The 13,942-nt window shown below is 35.3% G+C and overlaps 1 protein-coding gene across 1 annotated transcript; it reads right to left on the bottom strand.

Moving 5' to 3' along the window:
- On the bottom strand, positions 6,770-13,615 carry LOC109235567 (protein NSP-INTERACTING KINASE 3-like). Its single transcript, XM_019401730.1, has 10 exons — positions 12,849-13,615; positions 12,568-12,700; positions 12,317-12,388; positions 12,058-12,201; positions 11,722-11,781; positions 11,388-11,485; positions 11,102-11,248; positions 9,748-10,089; positions 7,905-8,299; positions 6,770-7,368 (listed from the first exon to the last, which is right to left on the bottom strand). Exons 1-10 carry the CDS (start codon positions 12,952-12,954, stop codon positions 7,054-7,056), a joined length of 1,812 nt encoding a protein of 603 aa, XP_019257275.1. The 5' UTR covers positions 12,955-13,615; the 3' UTR covers positions 6,770-7,053.

Here is a 13,942-nt window from a genome sequence, read left to right as displayed (position 1 = left end):
CTGGCATTAAGTATGGCTCACTCGGATCGCACCCAAGGTTTCGTTATCCCTAATCCCACCTTTAAACCTTTCGTATTGATCCCTCATATACGTTAGGAGTGATGTTGTTCAATAACTATCTAAATATGCACTCTCTCCCTAGTAATACACACTAAATAGGGACAGTCGATTGGGAGCTCTTCAACCAATCAAAATAATGACGTAGTTGAACAAATAAAGAAAAAGTTACAGCAAATCTATATTAACGTAACAGGAAAATTATTCTCCAATAGGTTCCATCAAAACCCTAGATAAAAAAATTAGTTATTCATAATAGTATGCATAACTACAATACTAGAATTCATAACCAATAACGAAAATAGGAAGAATGGAGTGAAAAATCCGTAGAAGAATTTACCGCCTTGATCCTAGTGTGTTCTTGCCTCCTTAGGTCGATTCTCCGGTCTCCTTAGCCTCATTAGGTCTAAATTATGTTAAAAGTATGTCAAAGTTCTGTCCAAGTCCCTCAAAATAGCATTAAATAAAGGTCGAAATACTATAGGAGGAGAAGGAGAGAGACATTCTGGTGGTCTTGCACGTGTTCTTTTTTTTGGGTGTTTAAAAGCCTCAACTTGGCTATATTTACCAAAAACTATATGGATATCCGGTGGAATAAACTGAAAAGGGAAGAGGGATATACCCGTCTATTTTCGGATGTCTACATTTAACCTCCGTTATATTATCCGATCAAATTTATCCCTACTGTTATACTAACCGGTCAAATTTACCCCTACAATCAGCAAACTTTTAAAAATTACCCCTTGATCTGTTAAGTAATCCAAAATCTCCCAATTTCTTTTTATTTAAATCACTTATTGTTTTCCTTGCTCACTATTTTCGAAATAATTAGCATTTATCTGCTTTCTTATTTGAAAAAAAAGATAAGAGAAAGAATATTAAAATAATGCAACGGTTAGTAAACAAAGTATAGTAAATTCAAGAATCTAAATTAGGCAGCTTGTCTAAATTCCAAAAGTATTTACAACATCTCAACTTTTTTGAATTCGTTGCACCAAAGGTATAGAGACTTTGCAAGTATTAGTGATAGAAATTGAAGTTTCATGGAGACTTTACATTGTCGATTTCAATTTTGGTTTAATTAAATGCCTAGGCATTGTGCACTCTTAAGTTAGTCGATCGAACTCCATACTAGCAGATAATAGCAAAATATATTCGAATATACATGTGCAAACATGATGATCAGTTGCATATAATATAAAAATAAATAGAGCCACTAAACTTTACGGTATGTATAGGTTGAAAAATAAATAAATATTAGACATATTCCAAACTCATTATCACAAGAAGAGAAGTGGGTGCATTAGTAATTAAAAATATTCACGAATAATTTGTATAGTCTAGTACCTTTAACATTTACATTAATAGTAATTTTTGAAAATAGTGAGCAAGAAGAACAATAAGTGATTTAAATAAAAGGAAATTGAGAGATTTTGGATTACTTAACATATCAAGGGGTAATTTTTAAAAGTTTGCTGACGGTAGGGATAAATTTGGCCAGATAATATAATGGTAGGGTAAATTTAACCGAATAGTATAACGAATATTAAATGTAGATAATACGCGAAACCCCTTCAGGGATATATTTAACCCTTATCCCTATATCATTGGGTTGTTTGTCAATAACCAGAAACTCCTAAATTGATTTCAATTTGGTTTGACCGTTAAGCCGAATCGAATGTAAATATCCCAAAAACCCGGGTGATTTTTAAAAATAGCCAGATTTACAACTGGTCATTCAAAAATAGCCCAATTTCAAAATTAATCGAAATTTAGCCATTTTTTATGTAAAGATAAATCTGAGCAAAAACAATGTTCAAAACCCGAAAAATACTCCAGTATATTATGCTGGAGTTCCAGCATAAGTATACTTGAACTCCAGCATATTATACTGGAGTTCCAGGATAGTACGCTGGAACTCCAGCATAATATGATGGAGTTCCAGCATAAATACACTAGAACTCCAGCATAATATACTGGAGTTCCAGCAAGTATAATGGTCCAGTATAATATACTGGAGTTTGGAGCACCAGTACTCCAGTCTCCAGTATATTATACTGGAGCCAGCAAAGTATACCGGTCCAGCATAATATGCTGGAGTTCATACACAAGTGCACCGAACTCCAGTATATTATGCTGGACCGGTCTCCATTGCAGCAAAGCGGTGGCTATTTTTCATTGACTTGGTAAACGCTGGCTATTTTTGATTGACCAGTCCGAAAAGTGGCTATACCGTGAAATTTTGGCCAAAAACCCACAATTTAGTTTGACCGTTAAGCCTAATAGAATATAAATATCCCAAAAACCCACACGCTCCATCTCCCTGTTTGAATATCAAGAAAGACGACACACTTTAGTTTATTTTGATCAAGAAAGAACGCAAAGAGTTAAAGATAGTAGAAAAAAGAGATAAAAATGTCTGATTCTGTGGGAGCAATAACCCCCAAATTCTGGAAGTGCAAGACTTGAATGAGGAACCCAAAGATAATGTTGAGGTAAGCAAGTGGCTTTCCTCTTCATCATCTTCAGATGATGAGGAGGAAATTGACATAATAACAGTGCACAGCACCAAACAATCTAGAGTTGGAAGAAAAGGGAAGAGAAAGAAACAAAAGATCGGGGAAATTGAGAAAACAAAGGCTGCAGAACAAAAAGTTCCAATCTTGGAACACCAAGAATTGTCTGCAGTTGCTCAGAAAGAAAACATATCTGTGACTGTGGAACAAGAGGGGAAAACCGTGGAGGAACAAGAGGGGAAAATCGTGGAGGAACAAGAGAGGAAAACCGTGGAGGAACAAGAGGGAAAAATCGTGGAGGAAAAAGGGTTGACACTGAGCGAACTAAACTTTGCAGCAGATGTGGAAGAGTACCTCTCCAAGACTGTGGAACAAGACGGAAAAACCTAACAACTATCTTTTTTGGCAACAACAAAATCTAAAGGAGCTATCTTTTTTGGCAAGATATATGCAGCTTTTAATTCCACTATTGCTTATTAAATTTTTTTGTTGATAGGTCAACTATTGCTTATTGTAGAGGAGCTTACATCAATAGTACATTACTTGGGTTTCCTATTGAAGCCCCATAAATGTTTAGCTTGTTTGTTCGTTTTTTTTATAATCAGTACGTTGCGTTTGGGAATTCTCTGAATGGGTTTAGTTTGTCACTGTTGGTAGAAGGGGGTTTTAAGATGATTTCTGTATTTTTGGTTTTTGATAGATTTCGGTTATGAAGAATCTTGAGTCTCATGAATGCATGGTAGAAAATTGTTGTGATGGCTTATGTTTTGACTTAAGAGTATTTTGTTTATTCGCATTAAGATCCCAGCTTATCTTAGCTAGTGTTTTTCCGTTGTTTTCGTAATCATAAGTGAAGTTGATTTGGGTATTTTTGAATTTTGATATATTTGCTTTATGAAATGTATGCAATCTTGTATCCTATGAATGCATGGTAGAAACCTTTTTGTCATTGCATTGGCTGGGGTTGTGTTCGTTGTGATGGCTTATGTTACGAGTCTGTTGTTTATTCATATCAAGAGTTGATTTGGGTATTTTTGGATTTTGTTAGGTTTTGGTTAATGAAATATTTCCCATCTTGGATTTCATAATGCATGGTAGAAAATTTCCGTTTTTAATTATGTTGCGCCGTATGAGTATGTTGTTTATCCGTATCAAGATTTTGGCTTATCTTTGCTGAAAGTTTTAGCTTTCTTCGCTGCGTTTTGATAATCAGCATGTTACGTTTACGATTTTCCTGAAAGTTTAAAGTGTAAAGAGCTTCTCATATGATACTGTTGGTAGAAAGGAGTAAGTGAAGTTGATTACGATATTTTTGCTTTTGATTTATTTTGGGTTATTGAAATGTATGCATCTAATGAATGCATGGTGGAAAACTGTTGTCATTGCTTATGTTATGGGTATGCTGCTTATTTGCATTAATATCTCAGCTTATATTTGTTGATAAATGCGACGTTTTCTTTTTGAAATTGTAAAGGTTTCAGTACTGTTACTTTTAGGAGTAATAAAGTTGATTTGGGTACTTTTGGGTTAATGTGAGTATGAGATCCTGGATCTAGTGAAAGCATGGTAGAAAAGTGTTGTTTTTGCTCATGTTATGAGTATGTTGTTTATTTACATCAAGATTATATCTTATATCTATTGAAATATGCTAGTTCTTTTTTTTTTCCTGTTATGTTTGTCTTTTAATAGGTTTGTTGCATTAGGAATTTGCTGATTGGGGTTTAGTTTAACCCTCTTTTACTGAGATCTGAGACTGATATGTGATACTGTTGTAAGAGGACAAGTAAGAAAATTTGATTTGGGTATTTTTGGCTTTTGATAGATATGGGTTATGAAATGCATGTAGTTTTGGATCTTTAAAGGCATGGTAGAAAACTATTACTAGAGGAGCTTCATTCAGCTATATGGTTAATCACAATGCCATAGGATCATATGAGTAATTAAAATTCTCAAGTTCTATGAATGAATAACTGAGGCGTTTGTGTTCGTGTGCAACCGTGGACACTTTATAGATCTTGTTTTGTGTGAGGGTCACAGCCTGGAGTTTCCATAATGCTTGATGTTCTTCTGATCTCTTTGTATGAGTAACTTCCAGCATGACTTTCTGAATCCACATATAATCCAGCATAGTTTAGATGTACCTTAGTCCCAAACTTACAGACACTCTCATTTTGCTAAGATCCCTCATTCTCCACCTTGTGTAGTCTGAAGTCGTGCAGAAACATCTGGATATATTACCACTTAGTAGCTGCTATGACTTTATTTCACTCAAAACTCTGTTCTGGTGATGGCATAATACCTTCCATGAATTCCTACTTCTCGAATGGCCTGCTACCCTCAGATCTCTTTGATTGCTTAGGAAGAGAGGGGGGATATTAACAAGGTTAAGGGAGCAATATCACTTTTTCTGAAACGTCATTCAAGATACGTCTTTAGACTCATTCTTGATGATCCTGGTCAGCCCGTCTGTGTCTTGAGGCCAATAACACTTATGTTACACATGTGGAATATCTTGTGTTGTCGAGTAGGCTAACTAGAATCTATCTTTCCTCTAGCGTATAACTGATTTATAGTTCATAGAGCTTTGCTTGTACACTTGTTGCTGCGAATCCTAGTAGCCAATGACACCTCCTATTCCTCCATTATACGTTTGACCCATAACTGCTCCATCTGTATTAAGCTTAAAATAATATGGTTTCTGATGATGCCATTTAACGTATAAAGGTGGTGATATTCTGCAGCCTTTGTTTAGCAGTTGGTTAATATTATTTGCATTTCTATGGAGCTAAATATGCCAAAGGCAAAGGGAATAATGTGGAACTAGGAATGTTGAGTAAAGTTAGATGTGTGATATCTGCTGCTGCCCGGTGCGCTTGTATTATCCTCATTCATGTCTCCTTTTGTCTATCTTCATCATCAATTTCATAGCGTCATGTTCACAGCTTTGAAAAGGAATATCATATCCATTTCAGTTTGTTGCATCTGTGCTTCCTTTGTATCTTCTCTGTATGTATAAGTGTGGTTGAAATCTTCTTCTGATAAAGGCTGCTTCTCTGCAATTACAATCTCATTTCTGCATTTGATGATCCTCATCTTGTGTCATTGCACTGAGCCTCAGAGAGAGTGTTTTTACTAAATCTCCTGGTTTGAACCATGCATGCTGAGGTAGTTAATTAACGACCAGCCAAAAATGGAGCCTTTGTTTATATCTTCATTCATTGTTGTCAGGGGTAGTTCCAAATCTTTAAGGGTTGTTATAGCTGAAAATGTATCCCGTTAGGATTTGCCCTGAATTTCTAATCTATTAGACTCTCTTTCTTGAAGGAATGGAACAAGACTCCTAAAAAGACTAATATGTCTTATCCTTTTCTTGGAAGACAAGTTTTGCACATCTATAAATTAAGGATCTTTGCTTCTCACAACAACAAAAAATATCCACAATGTAGTCATTAAAGAATTTTGTTTAGGGGGAGATTTTTCTCTCGATAGTTTTTCTTCTTTTAGATTTAGATTAGTTTTATCATATGTAGGTGAAATGACCAAACCATTATAAACTATTATGCTTAGTTTAGTATATTTTTCTTTTGTCGTCTGATTTATAATCCATCAAGCTTTGTATTGTTAGTTTCCCATGTTATTTCGATCCCAACAATTCCTTCCAAATCGTGTTTGAGTTGGCACTTTATGATAGACAAATAGTTAGGTTGAATTATCACTGGTAATTTCAGTCTAAAAATTTGTGATCTAACAAGTAGACACCACCAATGGCTTGTAAAAGCACTGCCCCAAAAAGAAAAAATTAAATTCAAAATCTTTGCAGAAAGTACCCTTTTGGTTCAGCGTTAGGTAATGTGTCATTAAGAAAATACTAGTACTAGTCAAATAATATGCTCCCCCCACTTACCAAGGCAGAACACAAGAAAAAGAACTACTTCTAGGAGGGATCGAGTTTGATTCATTGGGTTCCTTTTTTTTACTATTTGAGTTAAGAAATTTGGAGGAAAAAATAAAAATCTTTGGTAACAAGTAAAAGATAACAATATGCAACATTTTAAAGAATTGAAACCACTTTTATAAGACTTGGGTAACAATGTCCACTTTTTTGCTTCCAAACAGCATTGAAGGACCAAATCACACCCTTTAGTGTGTTTATAAGGTATGTTTGTACTTTTCAAAATGGCTTGGAAGTATAAAGATCAATGAACAACATATTATGAACTAAGATATCATTCAATCAAATCTCTACTATACATGAGTAGAAGCCCTGTGGCCCTTCTACTCATAAATCTCAAACCTTCCATCCTAATAAATCACTAATGCAATCATAATTATATGTGGCATATCATTTCAAAATTGATAGAGCAAAAGGATATATGAACTCAGCTAACAAGAAGCTTACACATGACTTTTCCCTTTTCATTTACAGATGAATACATACATTGGTTCAAGGATGATAAGAACTGAGAAGGAAAAATCGATGTCATCTAGGTCCTGAAAGCTCCATTGGTTCAACTAGTGACGATTCTTCAACGTAGTTGGAATATCTTTGTGGAGTATGTTCAAAAGCGCGGTTTCTTGGTGCCTCAAGCTTTTGTGATGCCTCCCATTTTTCAGCCAAACCATCCCCTTCTAACATCCTTAATGCTTCAGACATTTTTGGCCGATGAGACGGGTTGAACTGGGTACATAGTAGGGCAACTTTAACCATCTCTTCCAGTTCAATCCTGTCAAAGTTATTTTTCAGATTTTTATCCACCATAAGGTTCAATTTCCCCTCTTGATGGAGCTTTTTCACCTGCATAATATTAGCAGTAATAAAACAAGGGAGTTCGGTTAAGTATGCTAATTATAGAGAGTCCAGTAAACTAGATGCACAAAACACTAGCTAGCCACATTTGAGGTTGAACCTATAACTCCTCATAATTGAAAAGAAAACAGCCAGAACAACCAGCTTCTGTTTCTCAAATCTTTAAAGGCAGATTCAAGAAACCCATAATGGTCAAGAATTCTTGACGGTATCGAGCTGGAACAACTTGTTCTTCCTGAATATCCCGATTTAAGGCTAAAGAATTAAACTTAAGGGATTCAACATGATCTTAGCACTACACTCGATGTACTTTTTAAATTATGGTTCATAATTTAATATTTGTTGACTTTTAGTTTTTTTCAGGTATGTATATATCTATGTTACGTGTCGAATATATCAGGTTCAGTTGAACCCATTGTTCAAAAGCTCAGCCCCCTTTGCATAATGTACTCCCCTCGACTCACAATACATATTTCAAAAATTACTCAGTAGATCCAGGAGAAAGAAAAAGAGGAGAGACTCACCCAATCAAGCATAACAACACCTTTCTGGTTGGCCCCTCGACCAAAGTCCATGGCTTTCTGGCCTGTAATCAGCTCAACTAGCAAGATTCCAAACCCAAAAACGTCAGTTTTTTCAGAAGATTGGCCAGTTGACAAATATTCGGGAGCAATGTGGCCAATGGTGCCCCTAACAGCAGTTGTCACGTGAGAATCGCGGTGATCCAAGAGCTTTGCCAACCCAAAATCACCAACTACTGCCTCAAATTCCTCATCCAACAAAATGTTGGCTGCTTTGACATCTCGATGGATAATTTTGGGATCACACTGCTCATGCAAGTAAACTAGCCCTCGTGCTGTACCTTGTGCTATCATTTTCCGCCTTGACCAGTCTAAAACCGGTCTACCATACACACTATCTGCAATTTGAGAAACCACAATGCATTTTCAATCAAGGCAATATATGCGTCAGTTCTGCAACTTATACAAAATTCAATGAGTTGGAAACTAATAAATAGTAGCTGATAAAGCTCTAGAAAAGCAAAATGTGTTTGCTTTGGCTTTCGAACATGCATAAACATACAACAATAGTTCCAGCCTGCAGCAAACTGATGATGGATTATACATATAATTACAGTAGTACAGGATGGGACTGAGGTGAGGGTGGGTCGTAACATCTAAGGTTACACTTAAATTCAAGGCCAGAATCTTGTGAATTCGAATCACCAATAACAGTGGTAATAACAGTAGTCACTGGTCTTCACAACATTCGATGAAGGTGCTATCGATTGAATTGCTAGAAGTATTTAAATGCCTCAATAAATTATCAATCCAAATTGCGAAGAGTTTCCATCATTTAATATTTTTCATGTAGCGGAGGCGACTAGAAGTAAAACTACCAAAGAAACTAGGGTAAAGAACGTGGTCATGACAGTCAAAACTAAGCCGAGGGTCTTTCGGAAACAGCCTCTCTGCCTTCTTGAAGGTAGGGGTAAGGTCTGCATACATACTATCCTCCCCAGACCCCACTTGTCGGATTACACTGGGTATGTTGTTGTTTATACACAAGAGAGTGAAGCTAGAAACATCATGAGAAGAGAAACCAAAACCGTCACCCATAAGAAACTTTAAGAGAAAAGTAAGGTTTGAAATATCTGCTAGAAACATCATGAGAAGAGAAACCAAAACCGTCACCCATAAGAAACTTTAAGAGAAAAGTAAGGTTTGAAATATCTGCAGATATGCTTCTTTCTGTGCTTCAAAATTTTCATCTTAGTTTCTTTTTCTCTGTGTAACTAAATATTTTATTCCATCATGCACCCTTTTTGCAAGCAAATTCCACAACTTTAAGAGACCAAATTCTAGTTTAGTTAGAGTAGTCAGCAAGTAAAATAGGACTGGTGATAGCAAGCACCTAAAATGCATGTAATATGGCAACAATATTAGGAAGTAGAAACCACTCACACCATTCCATACTTATATGACTTCCTGACACGGTCCAAAATTTGACATTGCTCTACTAATGTTATTATTCTATATACCTTTTATAACTTCCAAGAATTCAATTTTGTTTAACTATCCAAATTTTAAGATTTGATATGACATTCTCTATAACTAGTTTGTAACCATTATTTTGAAATTTTCTTCGACTCCAATACAATAAATGAGTGAAATTAGTATTTTAGAATGTGTCCTGTCAATTATCTGTCATATAAAGTGGAACGGAGGGAGTAGTTAATTAAAAAACACCTTCATGGGAATATTTAACTTCAATAAATGGTAATGTTGGACTAATTATCTGAAGGTAATAGTCCAAGTAGTGATTACTAAGTATTAACAATAACACATATTGAAGCCATGAGCTGACCTTTTAATCGTGATGCGACACTCCCGTTTGGCATATAAGGGTAAACAAGAAGCCGTTCACTTTCAGTTGAACAAAACCCCAGAAGACGGAGAAGATTCCGATGGACAGCCAAACTAATCAACTCTACTTCTGTCTGGAATTGGTTTTCACCACCAACAGCATTGTAGTCGTTCAATCTTTTGACAGCCACAACAGTTCCATTGTTTAAGCAGGCTTTATACACAACCCCGAATCCTCCCCTACCCAAAATATGCTTTGAGCTGAAACGGTCAGTTGCATTCCACAGTTCCTTAAAGGTGTACCTTTTCAGGTGACCCAAGCATACCTCTGGATAACATTGCTCTGCATTTGAGAAGTCATTGCTCAGATAAAGCTATACAGAATTGCTAGATAGAGACAGATAGAGAATGCTTTTTGGCGAGACAAGAAGAAAATAATAGTGCTTTGTTCAGTAACAAGTGATGGAAAATAATTTGTAAAGAAGTAATGCCAAGGTCCCAAAACTGGTCTACATATATGGCATCAGATGACCATTGTACAAGGGGCAGAAAACAAATGACCAGGCAAGGTGCACGAAGAGAGTAAAGTTGGAAATTTGTGATGTTATAAGCAGTGAATTCATCTAGTTCAAGGTGAATTTTGTTGACATTTTCTAATGCCATCATTTTCCTTCTACAGAAATGTATACGTCAACCTTCACAAGAATATGCAAGTACAATTATTCAGATATGTGATCAGAAAATCTTTCTGTCAGATGTCTGGAATCAACAATTAAAGGTAGTCCATAGTGGTTCAGGAACTAGTCCCAATAACAACAAAATACAAACAAAAAACTTATGTGAAATTGAAACCTTTATTTCCTTTTGATAGGTAGAAGTAACTTGAAAGAAAAGGGCTTTCTGCGCCCTCACCGAGAAAACTGACCAGAATTTATGAGTACGCCAAGGGCTTCATAATTTGCTGATAGGGTTCTAGGTTCTTCACATTCAATAGGTTTATTCAATCTGTGAATTGATCCCAAACATCTATTATTTGACCACTCATGTCCTCTCTAAAACTAGAGAAATGAATTTAAACCACAAACATCTATTACTGAAAGATGTATGTGCCCTTATGAAGAGATTAAAAGAATCAAACGACGAGCAGGTGATTTTGTAACATGAGCTTAAAAAATTTTCACATGATACTAAGCACCGATCAGTCAAAAAATAATGAAAATCTTTCTTGGCTCAACTCATATATCTATGAAGAAAGGCACACAAAGAATCTTTGACAACTAAAGAATCAGAAGATACAGAACAAATAAAAGATGGAATTATCATACAGAAGAGGGGCAAAAATAAAATCAACTAACCGTTGACATCAAAGCAGATCTGCTGATTATGTCTGTAGCGCCACCAAAGAGCAAAAGCCACTGCTACAATGACCAAGAAAGCAGCACCAAAACTTGCAACAAAAGCAACAACCACGCGACGGCTCTTGCGAGCAGCACCTGGTTGATCTATGATACCAAAAACATTAGATGCAACACATCTTCAACAGTACAAATAGCATAACTTCCTCAGTATGTATATATGTTTTAACAGTTTTCCATTTTCAGTTGAAAAGGAAGGGACTTGAGCACAAAATGTTATACATACCTGTCAGACTATCTGGTGGGAAGGACAGTGGTTCTGGATAGATTGCTGAACAATTGTTCTCAGAACTTTGACCACAAATTAAAGGATTTCCAAGCACTCTGAAAGCCATGAAGAGGAAGTTTATTTCATTATATTGAGGAATACTAATGAAAAATACTTTTCAAACATAGCACTTTACCCTAAAACATTTACTGTTGTATTCTAAACTAATTGACTTTTATCAAGTTGGTGATGATAGTTACAGGGACAGTCATAATTTAACGTCAACAATACAAGGAATAACTACCTCAAAATGAAATGACTTGAGTATTATGGCAAGAAAAAGGCGACTCACTTGAAAGCTCGTGCTGATATTTTAGGAAGGGTACCACTTAGATTATTATAAGAGACATCCCTGCAAGCAGTGATCAGCTAAGTCAGTCATATATATGATGAAAGAACAGAAGATTTGAGTAAATGAAGTCTTTGCCGGATATGCATGATGAACTTTGAAGCGAATATGTAAAAGAGCGCATGCTGGCATACGCAAGAGCAAGGCATTCAATCTTAGAGACTGGAGGAATCCATTCCATAAGGTTAATCATCTCTCTTGTTCGACAATGAAATACATCGTGGAGTGACATAACTGGTCTGTTAAAAGTGACTAATAAGTGAAAATTCATGAACTCACAAATAATTCAAATTCTTGAGGTCTCCAAAAGAAGTGGGTATTTCGCCTTCAAATTTATTGTTGGAGAGATCAATTGTCTGAAGCTTCTGTAACTTCCCAATCACATCAGGAATAGGACCGGAAATGGCATTGTTTTGCAACAATCTACATGAAAGAGCAAGTACAATTTACAGAAAGAAGTGCTTAGAACGCTAAGAAAGTCGTATAGGAATTGACCAAAGCGGCAGCAACTAAGAGAAGCATATAGTCAAGAACTTACACAGATTGCAAGTTAGTAAGATTGCCAATTCCAGGTGATAATGTGCCCGATAGACTTTGACTAGGTAGTGCTCTGATGCAAGAGAAAATGTTCATCAATCAATTACAACAACAACAACAACAAACTAGTGAATTCTACAAGTGGGGCTTGGAAAGGGTAAGATGTAGGCAGCGGCTATTTCCGATAGACCCTCTACCTTTTGATGACACAACAAAATTTCTGCAAAAGTACTATTCAGCTAAACTACTTACAGAGCAGAAACATAGCCATCAAGAGAACAAGTAACCATTCTCCAACTGCAAGGATCTACAGAATTCACATCCCAATTGTCCAGAACATTATAGGGGTCATGTAAAGCCTTCTTAATTTCCGTCAAAGCAACAACTGCACATTCATTATATATAGAAACAGTCACTCTTTTAGCTTATTTTACACTGTAAAGGATTAAACCATAGTTTGAGAGTTATGCAGAGGAATTAATTCACACTTAGCAATTTCAGGACAAGTGAGGAATTTCAAGAAAGAAACTAACCTTCATAGTTTATGCCAGTAGGAGAAAGCGTAGCAGACGAACTCTCCAACAATGTACAAATAAGTAGCAGCCCCACATTCCAAAGCAAATGCAACATTCTTCCCATACAAATTTCTACAACTTCACCTTCTCAACAAAGTAAAAACAAATGCCCTTTATCCATTTTTCACATAACTCACCTCTTCAACATTATCCAAAGCTAACCAAACTTAAACAATCATAGCCATAAAAAGAAATGCCCTTTATCCAGTTTCAACCCCTCCACCACAAGAACTGAATAAAGCTCAAATACCCAGATGCCAATTTTTCTTCTTTTTTTTTTTTAACTCAATTGTTATACTAAAATGGGCACCATTTTGAGTGTATACAAGAATGGGATTTTTCCTTTAGTCAATTATTCTTCTTCTTGGTGAGTTTTTAGCTTAAAGTAGCTTTTTTCCTTTACACTATATCCTTTTCAATATCAACATCACAATCTCTGTCTATTATTATGTCGAGTCATTCTTTTTATATATTACAGTAATCCGAAACATATAGATAGACACTTATTATAGGCCAAACTTAAGGCCAACAAACTCTCAGATAGAGATGTGGACACTTTTAAAAGTAAAGAATACAGAGTAAAAAAAAAAACATGTACTTTTTCCTCTCCTAATTTATTTCAATTGGAACCGCCAATTTTAAATTTTGGATGCATTTTGTCAGTGAAACTAAAATACACACACAAATTAAACGGAAGGATTGAGCTATATACGATAATAGTAAAAAGATCTTTAACACTATTCATGTAATTGAAATTATTTTAGAGAATTAATTATTTTTTTAATCAATTACCAACAAATATCTTTTCTAAAAATTTATCTATAACTATTTAATTAACAACTCAATTATAAAAATATTTTTTTATACGGTAAGTGCATAAATTTTTGAAAGAACCTTCATTTCAATTTATGTATATTATTTTTCTTCTTAATTTTTCCGAAAAACGTCATCTTTTTATATCTAATAAATTTTTATTTCAGGCATTCATATTTTATATTTAATAATACTCTTCTATCGAATGATATGATATATTTAAACTTATAAATTTAACT

The sequence above is a fragment of the Nicotiana attenuata genome, chromosome 12, assembly GCF_001879085.1.
Source record: "Nicotiana attenuata strain UT chromosome 12, NIATTr2, whole genome shotgun sequence".
Classification (NCBI taxonomy): domain Eukaryota; kingdom Viridiplantae; phylum Streptophyta; class Magnoliopsida; order Solanales; family Solanaceae; genus Nicotiana; species Nicotiana attenuata.
The sequence above is the reverse complement of the archived record's forward strand: the minus strand, read 5'-3'. Positions and strand labels throughout refer to the sequence as shown.

Excerpts from the sequence above, each read along its gene's own strand:
- LOC109235567 (XM_019401730.1), bottom strand. The coding sequence starts at position 12,954 with ATGGGAAGAATGTTGCATTTGCTTTGGAATGTGGGGCTGCTACTTATT. Across the intron at positions 12,202-12,316 it reads CTTACTAACTTGCAATCTGT|ATTGTTGCAAAACAATGCCA; the intron begins GTAAGTTCTTGA and ends TCTTTCATGTAG. Across the intron at positions 10,090-11,101 it reads GATCTGCTTTGATGTCAACG|AGCAATGTTATCCAGAGGTA; the intron begins GTTAGTTGATTT and ends TCTCAAATGCAG.